A 13,118-nucleotide genomic window follows, 5' to 3' on the forward strand; every position below is an offset into this window, starting at 1 on the left:
TAACACTTAAAATGCCAGATTTTCTTCCCTTTTTTTTAAAGATTTATTTATTTATTCATTCATTCATTCATTCATTCATTCATTCATTCATTCATGAGAGACACAGAGAGAGACACAGGCAGAGGGAGAAGCAGGCTCCCTGCAGAGAGCCTGATGTGGGGCTTGGTCTGGGGATCCGGGATCACGCCCTGAGCCCAAGGCAGACACTCAACCACTGAGCCACCAGGCATCCCAAAATGCCAGATTTTCAATCCTGTAAATTCAATGTGCCTTACTAACTTTTCTAATATAATTTCGGGTGTTTCCACAGAGGTCCTTAGCATATCCCTGATGGTCCTAGAGGAGTTAGGAGTCACTGAGGTAAATTCAGTCCCAATTGAGTAGTCAGTAACTGCATTTCCCTCTCTCCCCTGTCAGGTAACTACTGATGAGGATATCAACTGCAATCACTTTTGCTATAGATACAACATGACAACCATTCCAGAGGAAAGATAAACCAAAATATCCGAGCACAATTAATTTTTCTAAATTCTTTGAATCTAAATTCTTTGAATTTCTAAATTCTTTGAATTCCTTAATGGCAATTCCTCTACAATATATTTTTTAAATTTTATTTATTCATGAGACACACAAAGAGAGAAGCAGGCTCCTTGGGGGAGCCTGATGTGGGACTCGATCCCAGGACCCCAGGATCATGGTCTGGGTCAAAGGCAAATGCTCAACCACTGAGCCATCCAGGTGTGTCCTTCTCTACAATATTTTGAATGTAGAATGAACTACAGATACTGAGGGAAAAGATTAGTACTCGGTATTTTTTCTGTGCCAGTATCTCTATCAAACAGGATCTTTTGGAAGAGCTAAACTTAGTTTGAAATTCTTCAATAAAGAATACAGCAGCAACTCACAACCAATGTTGATGAAAACTGGAAACATGCCTTGGCTATGCTAAGAAATTTCTCAAACATAGGATCAAATTTTATTATGCCAGAATCACAAGCATTTGAGACTAATTTAACATAACCTAACTAAACCCCCAAACCTTGGATAGATATGCTGCTATTACCATTTCAGAAAAGCAGATGTGAAATCGAAAATAAACAAAAAAGCCAAATCAATTACTTTTTTAAACCAAACAAGATTATAATACAGAAATCTATACTTCTCTCTGTGCTTTTCTCTCCAGAGTACACAGGAATCTTCCAGTAGTCACATGGCCCCTTTTTTATATTGGTATAGAATATTTAGTTTCAAAATCCAAAAAGGTCTGGAAAATTAAACATTTTTTTCTTCTTAACTCAGTTGGCAACCTAACACTGACTTGAACATGTGAGGCTGTTTGGAGACTTTGTGTAACAGGCTTAGTGTGAATATTCATGTTTCACTGCAGAAATATTAACGTGTTTGATTATAGAGTACCACCTCAGACCATGGAGGGAAGGGGTATGTTAAATATGGTATTTCATACCATATACATTTCTAAACTCTAAAAAAATTCTCAATTCTAAAACACATTTGGTCCCCAAGAGTTTCAGATAAAGGACTGTGGACTGTTTATACCCAGATAAACTCACTGTTGTTCTGCTGTAAGTAGGATTTTACTTTATCTTTCATAGTGTAGTTTTATAATTTAATTTCTAAGACTAGTATAATATTTATTCTTTTATAATAGGTTGCCAAGTTACATTATATAAGTACCTAATGTATAAATATAAAATATGTACTTACATTCATTTAAATCTACAAAAAATGAATCCACTTTAATAGAATATTAATAATATGCCATTCAAATAAACTGATTAAACAAGGTTGACACCTAAATTCATAAAATAATTTTTTTTTCTGTTAATCTGTCTAGGAGCTAGTGAACTTCCTCTTAAAAGAGATAGTAGTAGTAAAAGTACTTGAAGATTCAGGTAGCTTTTATTTAAATGATCAATTTAAATTACTTACCTACCTAATTACTTACCCCATTTCCTGTTTTACCAGCAACGATGCAGCATGCTGTAAGTAATTTAGTCACACCCGGAAAAAGAGAAAAGGGGGACAATGTTCATTGAAATGAAGTTCCAGTATCATTACTAAAGTACTTAAAAATTTGTTAATCAAACTCTCCTCTTTAGGGGAGGAGTTAATGTTCAGAAATGTGGCAATGATCTCATTGTCATTTAAAATCAGAAATGAGATAAGATGCCACTTTTCAGTGCTGGGTTGCTTGTGGCCTAGGAACTCAACAGGGGTATCTTCCTCCTCCCTACAGATTTCTATCTCATTAATGATGTATAAGTGTTTCACACAGGTAGCTTACTTTTTTCTTAAAATATCTTCCTATTTCACAGACGAAGGCCAAAAGTGACCTAGGATATACTATGTCCCCCAAACAGAATTGAAGGTCTCAGTTTTGTGTTTTATTTTATTTTAATAAGGCTACATTTTTAACTCTATCTAATTAATGATATCCACATGTGTTTAGAAGTAAAATGTAACAACATCTGTAACTCACTTCAGAATATAACAAAAAGATGAGTGGATGGATAAACTGATGACAAGATCTATAATAAAGGAAATATAGAAAAATAGTAATGACTATAGAATTTAGGTGGGTGTATGGGTGTTCACTGTACAATTCTTTCAACCTTCCTGTACGTTGAAAAATTCTCAATATAAAATGTTAGAGAAAATGTTCTGGGAAGAATTAATCAAAAACTGAAAAAAGTTGCTAAAATGGAGACAGTAACACTCACAATCACGGTTATAAGAATTAAATTCATATAAAATGCTTTACATAGTAAAGTATGTGACACTAAAATTTCTGTTTGCCAATAGGCTCCCAAAGCTGTCACTTTACAGAGAGCTAATGACATGTCCTACCTCAGTATATAGCATTTTGTGAACATGACAGGAGCATACATGTGTAAATTGATAAAATACTATATGTAGTCTCTGCATCACCTCTCACAAATGTGGGCATTCATTATTGCTCACATCTACCTCAAGATATGCCCCCCCAACACACACACATACATGTTGTGGTTCATATGTAGAATCCTGTCCTTTTTTTTTAACTTCAAATGACCAGTAGGGCACTAGACACTTAAAGACTTGCAGTCATTTGGAATTCTTAAGTGTATTACGTTGTTCAGACATGAGCCAAGCAGAATAAATTAATGACTGGTCAAGTAAGAACTAGAACTGTTCCCAATGCCTAAACATCTCATCAGTACCTTCTGATTCAGTAGTTTGTTTACTTTGTAGCTCAACCTAATGCCACTGATAGTACTAAAAGACTCCATCATTCTTTCCTTCCATTTACTCAAGCCCTCTTTAGATTTTATTTATTCATGAGAAACAGAGAGAGAGAGAGAGAGAGAGAGAGAGAGAGAGGCAGAGACACAGGCAGAGGGAGAAGCAGGCTCCATGCAGGGAGCCTGACATGGGACTCGATCCCAGGACCCCAGGATCATGCCCTGGGCCGAAGGCAGGCACTAGACCGCTGAGCCACCCAGGGATCCCCGGCACTCAGTTTTCTTATTGGGTTAAATGAAAGAGTTTGACTAAGATGAATGTAACTTAAACTATTCTGGATGGCTAAAGGTCACCATTAGTAGGAATTACTATACTGTTGGTTTTTTTTTTTTTTTTTTTTTTTTTTAAGATTTTATTTATTCATGAGAGACCCAGAGAGAGAGACGGAGGCAGAGACACAGGCAGAGGGAGAAGCAGGATCCATGCCGGGACCCCAGGATCACACCCTGGCCTGAAGGCAGACACTAAACCACTGAGCCACCCAGGGATCCCCAGTATAACTGTTTTAGAATAGAGGCTATTAAGACTTACAGGACGTTAAGATTAAAGAAAAAAAATGTGAAGAATGATTTCCCCAAACTGAAACCTTGTAGTCAATATTACCCCCACCTTCCTCCAGCCTCCATACTTTAAGAGATCAATAAATATCTGTTTTCTTATCCATAAAGGGATATTAATACTCTCCTTGAAGGGAGATTGTGGGGATTTAACAAACTTGTATATGTAAGGAATCAAGTAAGATTCCTGGCATGTAACTAACAAATAGTTACCTATTACTGTCATTTTTAAAATTAAAACCTTAACTGCAATAAAATTGCCATCCCTTAAAAGATTTACAAGACTTGGGATGCCTGGGTGGCTCAGCGGTTGAGCGTCTGCCTTTGGCTCAGATTGTGACCCCAGGTCCTGGGATTGAGTCCCACATCAGGCTCCCCACAGGGAGCCTGCTTCTCCCTCTGCCTATGTTTCTGCCTCTCTCTGTGTCTCTCATGAATAAATAAATAAAATCTTAAAAAAAAAATTTACAAGATTTGAAATTTACAATCCTCTCCCTCACTTCCCAAACTGCTCTGCTATAGGAAGTCCCAAAATCCTCATGGGTATGTAAGCTACAGAGAGCTATCTGTCCTTTCTTTAAGAGGGTGAAGATTCTTCTGTCCTTTTTTAAGTGACCTTTCTCTCTCCTTTTTTGAGGCAAATTCTGTTTTCTACAGTCACTTTCAGGTGATGCCATCAAATCTGCAAAGTGTCCTGCCATCCTCTGATTATAAAGTAGGGCAGAACTGGAGGTTGCCAAGGGAAACCAGATTACCATGTGTAACATATAAAATTAAATCAAATGTCTTCAGTACCTGAGATTTGCTAAAGGGTTTTTCCTTCTTAATCCTCTGCAGGCTTTCCGCTCAAGCATGCCAGCAGGTTGGACAGAACTAATCACACAGCAGGGGCTAGGAGGCTGAATCCCAAAGAAGTCAGTGTTGCTCAATTATTCAATTTTTACTACGTGCTAATAATGTCCTGGACCTGCTTCTGCTGAGGAAGAAAAATACATTTCTCTCTTTCAGGTCACTAAGATAATTTTAATAAATGTTCTATTCCTTAGTCGGTGGGAAAAAAATCATTCTCTAGAGTAAGCAATTTAATTCTTCTTCCCCAACAGAACCAAATGGCATTAAAGTTATCAAGTTTAATCAAATTTGGTAAAAAAAAAAAAAAAAATTTGGTACCAAAGACAGTATGTCACCTCCTGAAAATTCAGGAACCACACAACTTAATCCTGGTCTCTGCTTTAACTTTGCTGGAGGATTCTACGCAAGTACTAGATAGAGCAGTTGAATAACCTGCTTGCTAAAGTGCTGATGTGTGCCTAGCTCTGAAGGATTTAATTGGAAATAATCACAAAAGGAAATTCAGTGGGGGTGGGAAGGTGGGGTAGGAATGGAGGTAGGAAGCAGGATCAGAAAAGACAGAACAGCTTCCATGAATGAAAGGCTCTGGGATAGGGGCACCTGGGTGACTCAGTGGTTGAACATCTGCCTTTGGCTCAGGGCGTGATCCCAGGGTCCTGGGATCAAGTTCTGCATCAGGCTTCCCACAGGAGGTCTGTTTCTCTCTCTGCCTATGTCTAAGCCTCTCTCTTTCTGTGTCTCTCATGAATAAATGTTTTAAAAAAGGCTCTGGGATAGACATGAAGAGAGGTATCACTCATGTAGAATCTAAAAAACAAAAAACACACACTCAAATGAATAAAGAAACAAAAGGCAGAATCAGACCTATAAATGCAGAGAACAAACTGATGGTTGCCAGAGGGAAGGAGGGTGAGGGATGGGTAAAATAGGTGGAGGGGAGTGGGAGACACAGCCTTCCAGTTATGTAATGAATAAATCACAGGAAAAAAGGGTACAGCATAAGGAATATAGTCTTATATCATAGTCATATATAATATCATTATGTCATAAGAGAGATGTATCAGAGCAGACGGGAGCTACACTTGCGATGAACATAGCATAATGTATAAACTCGTCAAAACACTACATTGTACACCTAAAACTAATGTAACATTATGTGTCAAATATACTCAAATTTAAAAGTTTAATAATAAAGATATGGTTCAGTCTTGTCCTTTAGTGTCATATGCTAATGAGAAGGTGACTTGGTAACTGAATTTCAGGTAACTCTGGAGTTAACAGTGAAACAAAGACATCTCAACAAATATCTGTTAGCCACTGGGTGTGGCTGAGGGGATGCAAATACTCTTCCTCCTAGAATTTGATTTTAGAGAACTAGCATTCTCACTGACATACAGGTTAACATAAAGTAAATTTGCAGATTCAAGAGACTTCAGTGTATCAAAAGCTCAATGTCAAGTCAAATACAATTTTGCTTCCAAATTACTAACAAGAAAAACATTTTTTAATAGTAAATGTTAACTTTTAGAATACCAAAGAGACAAATTAATTGTTAATTGCTGAGATCTATTAATTGTTGAAAAAGGTCTCTTCAATAAATAACTCAAGAATTCTATGAAGATAACTATTTAAAAATTATTCCAATTTATCACAGGAAAACTACAAGGCTGAAATCATTCTGTGTGTTGAACCTGATTTGCTACTAGGTATATTCCTAGGGATAAAAAATTTATAAAAATTAAAAAAAAAATTAAATTTAGTTATTACTTTTTAAATATGCAAAAGTAATTTGTTATTATAAAATAAAGACTTGTGACTTCAAGGTGGTGGACTAAAGCCCTTTCTGCCTGCACCTCCTTTGAAAAATCATCTCAAAATCAGATGGAGAATGAGAAACAGAAAAAAAAAGTTCCATCTACAATGAAACAACAACAAAAAAATTACTTATCACCCCAACTCTGCATATACGAAAGACAAAAAGGGACTGCAGGAGCGGAAAGTGGCAGAGCCCAGGAAGCTGATCCTTAAGGGAAATACTTGCCTCTGCAAACTCAGCAAAACCGAGGATTGGAGGAGCCAGACAACACAGGGTGAAACTGGTAACAGAGGGAATGGCTAATGGCTTGTGGAAGGAATGGACAGACCCCCAGTCCTCTCCCTGACACCAATCAGGAGGAGATTTCTACTCTGGAAACCAAACTAGAGGTTTCTACACTCAGAAGTCCCTGGCAAGATGACAGACAGAGGAAAGCCCTGCAAAGGAAAACAGGAGGGTTCAGTGAGAGTTTATAGTCTGCCTAGAGACCTGCAGCTCCCTTTCCTACCTGCACTGGGCAAACAGGCAGCCAAACTTATACCTCTCCGGACAGAAGATTAGAAGATTCATCTTTGGATAAACTGGATGGTTTCTGAGGGGAAAACTTTCAGAAATTACATAGGTCTCTCCATGTAAAAAGTCAGTTTACCACCTGTTCTCCTCCAATAAAACCCAGTCAACAAGCCCCACTATCCTGCTCGGGATAGACATAACTCTCAATCATTTTCTAAATGCCCCATGCTTAACAATGAATAGACAAAGATCGCTAAGCATTTAGTAAAAATCTCTAATGTGAAAGGAAGAAAACAAAACAATAAACACAAAAGTAGAAAGAATAATACATGAATTCCCATGCACTCTTTGAGCAGCTTCAAGTTACCATTAGGCCAATCTTGTTTATTCTTTTTTTTTTTTTTTTAAGATTTTATTTATTTATTCATGAGAATACACAGAGAGGAGAGAGAGAGAGGCAGAGACACAGGCAGAGGGAGAAGCAGGCTCCACGCAGGGAGCCTGACGTGGGACTCGATCCCGCGTCTCCAGGATCAGGTCCTGGGCTGATGGCAGTGCTACTGGGGCTGCCCTAATCTTGTTTATTCTATCTCCATTATCTTTTTTGGTTTTTTATTTGTTTGTTAGAGAGATTTGGGCTCAAGTTTTTTTGTTTGTTTGTTTTTGTTTTTTTAAAGAAAATCCAACCCCATGAATTCTTTCCAATGTAAACATTTTTTTGAGATTTGATTTTTATTTATTCATGAGAGACAGAGAGAGAGAGAGAGAAGCAGAAACACAGGCAGAGGGAGAAACAGGACTCAATTCCAGAACCCCGGGATCATGACCTGAGCCAAAGACAGTTGCACGTTCAACCACTGAGCCACCCAGTTGCCCCAATGGCAACATTTTTAAAAGTGATATGCTTTACTACCAATTCAACTTATAATTGAAATATTTTAGATGTCAATTCAAAAATATGTGAGGGAGTACATATTTTCTCAAAATTCTTTTGGAGGAGAAGGATACAGAAGCAAACAAGTTTGAAAATCACTTACTGCATCTTAGTATAAGCAATCACCAACAGAAATGAAAAAAGGTACTAGAACCACATAGTTGGAGAAGGTTTGGGGTTTTCCCCCTCATTTTCTATTATTCTTTTAAAATAACATGATAGAAAGTACAGAATACACTGTCATTTATTTTGGAACATAATTTTCTCTGTTTCTTTCTCCACTGTATATTATCTCAAACTCAAAGGTTTTCTGTTTGTTCAGCAAAGATAAAAAGTGGGAGGGCCCCTGGTGGATAGAAGAGAAGGTAGGACCTCCTTCCTCCTATTCACCATTTCTTGCTTTTACTCTGACCATTGTGTACATATAAACTGCCACTGTTACTGCTGGGGAGACCTGCACAGCGTGGACAAGACACGCTGAATATGGTTCAGAGTAACCACAGCCATTCTACTAAAGCTGTTTGGAAAGATAGAAAGAGATGGAGTACTTCCAAATTCGTTCTATGAGGCCAGCATCATCTTAATTCCAAAACCAGACAAAGACCCCACCAAAAAGGAGAATTACAGACCAATATCCCTGATGAACATGGATGCAAAAATTCTCAACAAGATACTAGCCAATAGGATCCAACAACACATTAAGAAAATTATTCACCATGACCAAGTAGGATTTATCCCTGGGACACAAGGCTGGTTCAACACTCGTAAAACCATCAATGTGATTCATCATATCAGCAAGAGAAAAACCAAGAACCATATGATCCTCTCATTAGATGCAGAGAAAGCATTTGACAAAATACAGCATCCATTCCTGATCAAAACCCTTCAGAGTGTTGGGATAGAGGGAACTTTCCTCGACATCTTAAAAGCCATTTACGAAAAGCCCACAGCAAATATCATTCTCAATGGGGAAGCACTGGGAGCCTTTCCCCTAAGATCAGGAACAAGACAGGGATGTCCACTCTCACCACTGCTGTTCAACATCGTTCTGGAAGTCCTCGCCTCAGCAATCAGACAACAAAAAGACATTAAAGGCATTCAAATTGGCAAAGAAGAAGTCAAACTCTCCCTCTTCGCCGATGACATGATACTCTACATAGAAAACCCAAAAGCCTCCACCCCAAGATTGCTAGAACTCATACAGCAATTTGGTAGCGTGGCAGGATACAAAATCAATGCCCAGAAATCAATGGCATTTCTATACACTAACAATGAGACTGAAGAAAGAGAAATTAAGGAGTCAATCCCATTTACAATTGCACCCAAAAGCATAAGATACCTAGGAATAAACCTAACCAAAGAGGTAAAAGATCTATACCCTAAAAACTATAGAACACTTCTGAAAGAAATTGAGGAAGACACAAAGAGATGGAAAAATATTCCATGCTCATGGATTGGCAGAATTAATATTGTAAAAATGTCAATGTTACCCAGGGCAATTTATACGTTTAATGCAATCCCTATCAAAATAACATGGACTTTCTTCAGAGAGTTAGAACAAATTATTTTAAGATTTGTGTGGAATCAGAAAAGACCCCGAATAGCCAGGGGAATTTTAAAAAAGAAAACCATATCTGGGGGCATCACAATGCCAGATTTCAGGTTGTATTACAAAGCTGTGGTCATCAAGACAGTGTGGTACTGGCACAAAAACAGACACATAGATCAATGGAACAGAATAGAGAACCCAGAAGTGGACCCTGAAATGTACGGTCATCTAATATTCGATAAAGGAGGAAAGACTATCCATTGGAAGAAAGACAGTCTCTTCAATAAATGGTGCTGGGAAAATTGGACATCCACATGCAGAAGAATGAAACTGGACCACTCTCTTTCACCATACACAAAGATAAACTCAAAATGGATGAAAGATCTAAATGTGAGACAAGATTCCATCAAAATCCTAGAGGAGAACACAGGCAACACCCTTTTTGAACTTGGCCACAGTAACTTCTTGCAAGATACATCCACAAAGGCAAAAGAAACAAAAGCAAAAATGAACTATTGGGACTTCATCAAGATAAGAAGCTTTTGCACAGCAAAGGATACAGTCAACAAAACTAAAAGACAACCTACAGAATGGGAGAAGATATTGGCAAATGACATATCAGATAAAGGGCTAGTTTCCAAAATCTATAAAGAACTTATTAAACTCAACACCAAAGAAACAAACAATCCAATCATGAAATGGGCAAAAGACATGAAGAGAAATCTCACAGAGGAAGACATGGACATGGCCAACATGCACATGAGAAAATGCTCCGCATCACTTGCCATCAGGGAAATACAAATCAAAACCACAATGAGATACCACCTCACACCAGTGAGAATGGGGAAAATTAACAAGGCAGGAAACCACAAATGTTGGAGAGGATGTGGAGAAAAGGGAACCCTCTTACACTGTTGGTGGGAATGTGAACTGGTGCAGCCACTCTGGAAAACTGTGTGGAGGTTCCTCAAAGAGTTAAAAATAGACCTGCCCTACGACCCAGCAATTGCACTGTTGGGGATTTACCCCAAAGATTCAGATGCAATGAAACGTCGGGACACCTGCACCCCGCTGTTTCTATCAGCAATGGCCACAATAGCCAAACTGTGGAAGGAGCCTCGGTGTCCATCGAAAGATGAATGGATAAAGAAGATGTGGTTTATGTATACAATGGAATATTACTCAGCAATTAGAAACGACAAATACCCACCATTTGCTTCAACGTGGATGGAACTGGAGGGTATTATGCTGAGTGAAATAAGTCAATCGGAGAGGGACAAACAGTGTATGTTCTCATTCATTTGGGGAATATGAATAATGGTGAAAGGGAATATAAAGGAAGGGAGAAGAAATGTTGGGAAATATCGGGAAGGGAGACAGAACATAAAGACTCCTAACTCGGGGAAACGAACTAGGGGTGGTGGAAGGGGAGGAGGGCGGGTGTTGGAGGGGAAGGGGTGACGGGCACTGAGGTGGACACTTGATGGGATGAGCACTGGGTGTTTTTCTGTATGTTGGTAAATTGAACACCAATAAAAATTAATTAAAAAAAAAAAAAAAAAACAGAGTAACCACAGCCAGTGACAGGTAATTGTGCATGCCCATGTGTGTTAGGCATCTCTTAGTAAACAAAGCAGATATAAACTCTTACCCTTGTAAAACTAATAGCCAAGAATGAGGAAACGAACAAAACAAGTAAATTAAGTCACATGCTACCTTAATTAAATAAATGCAGTGTAAAGTGATAAATGGAGTGGAGAAAAGTGAAAGAGGAATGGGGAATGGAAGAAGGGATTTGCGACTTCAAAGAGTGTAGCCAGGGAAAGCCTCACCAAAAAGGACACTGTTGAAGAAAGAAATGAAGGCAGTGAGGGAATAAGCTATGAGTATATCTGAAGAAGAGACATTTTAGGCAGATGGAACAGCAAACAAAGGCTCTGAGGCAGTTGTGTCTGGTGTGTCCCATGAATAAACAGCGAGGAGACCAATGTGGCTGAACATTGGAAGAAGAGAGAAACAAGTGATGAAATCAAAGAACTGAGGTACAGTGCTAGGGAAGGGCCAGTATAAGCTCTTGGAGGCAATTAAAGGAATTTGATTTTACTCTGAGGTTGATGGAGAGAATGAAGGAAGGACTTAAACTGACTTACTTTTTAAAGTGATAAGGGACAAGCATCGAAGCAGAGACAGCTCCTAGGAGGCTACTGTAAAAATCCAGGTAATTGCTTGACCTGCCTACACACACTTCAGGATAAAGGGAATCATTTTGAAAGGTACAGCAAGCAGGATTAAGTTTTTTTTCTAGTCTGGGATCTCACTGCCTTCAAACTAACTTTTGTTCAACAGTCCATTTCCTGAAAACATAACCTGAGGTTTTACCAGGCTATTACCCTGTTCCTGGTTCTAATCTTAGCCAGAAACTCTTTGCTTCACACTGTGCTGGATACCCTTCCCAGAAGGAGCTTCTGGTGCACAGGTGGCAGGTAGGAGGTACTGGGCCCAGGGAATTGGGCCCTGCAACAGCTCCATGGGTACTGTTAGAGGCAGAGGTTTCTGAACAGTCCTTATAGACAAGAAGATCAAATAGTCCAGCTCAGTGGAATTGGAGAAGGGAGTGCACTGAGCACAGATGGCTGGTATGCATAGACTGCAGGCCCCCCCAAAACATACCAGGCATAGGAGTTATAGTGGCCAAAACTCTGGACCATGAAGCCTCAATCTAGGGATACTTCTGGATTTTAACTTTGAGAACAAAACGGGTTTCAAAAAATCCAGCACAACCACCAGTTGGTCTATGAGAACAACCTCCCTGAGGGAGTCTCCCACCCTTCCTGCTGGGGCTGGGAAACCCTATTCTTTTCATCCAGGCTTCCTATCTGAAGCCTGCCAGCTCACAAGTCTAAATCACTTCTGTAGGGGGATCCCTGGGTGGCTCAGTGGTTTGGCGCCTGCCTTTGGCCCAGGGCGTGATCCTGCAGTCCTGGGATTGAGTCCCTGCGTCAGGCTCCCGGCATGGAGCCTGCTTCTCCCTCTGCCCGTGTCTCTGCCTCTTTCTCTCTGTGTCTATCATGAATAAATAAATAAATAAATCTGCAATAGATAGATAGATAGATAAATAAATCACTTCTGGAAACTTGGCCTGTGGACAAAATCAGCCACAAAGACCCAAAACACTAATGAGGCCAGTTCTTTCATCTAAGTTGGGGTTCTGCTCATAAGCACACAAGGACACACAACAAACATGTAAAAACAAAAATGTACGTGTACATACAGATGCAGATATATATACCTGTACAGAATTTTCTATTCAAAGATTTCAAGTATTACAGAAGAGTACATACATCCTCAAAAAATTAAATTCTTGGGCAGTCCGGGTTGCTCAGTGGTTTAGCGCTGCCTTCAGCCCAGGGCGTGATCCTAGAGACCCAGGATTGAGTCCCATGTCAGGCTTCCTGCATGGAGACTGCTTCTCCCTCTGCCTGTGTCTCTGCCTCTCTCTCTCTCTCTTTCTCATGAATAAATAAATAAATATAAAATCTTTATAAAAAAAATTAAATTCTTAAATCTAGATCAGTGGTTCTCAAACAGTTTAGT

The 13,118-nt window shown here is 39.1% G+C and overlaps 1 protein-coding gene across 5 annotated transcripts in view; it reads right to left on the minus strand.

Moving 5' to 3' along the window:
• Positions 1 to 13,118, minus strand: part of PUS10 (pseudouridine synthase 10) — a 70,892-nt gene that overhangs the window by 27,483 nt on the left and 30,291 nt on the right. For all 5 annotated transcript variants that reach the window (XM_041754591.1, XM_041754590.1, XM_041754593.1 and 2 more), the window contains one exon: positions 1,967 to 2,001. In XM_041754591.1, the coding sequence (XP_041610525.1) occupies positions 1,967 to 2,001 (35 nt within the window). The remainder of the gene's footprint in view (positions 1 to 1,966; positions 2,002 to 13,118) is intronic.

This window comes from Vulpes lagopus, chromosome 5, assembly GCF_018345385.1.
Source record: "Vulpes lagopus strain Blue_001 chromosome 5, ASM1834538v1, whole genome shotgun sequence".
Classification (NCBI taxonomy): domain Eukaryota; kingdom Metazoa; phylum Chordata; class Mammalia; order Carnivora; family Canidae; genus Vulpes; species Vulpes lagopus.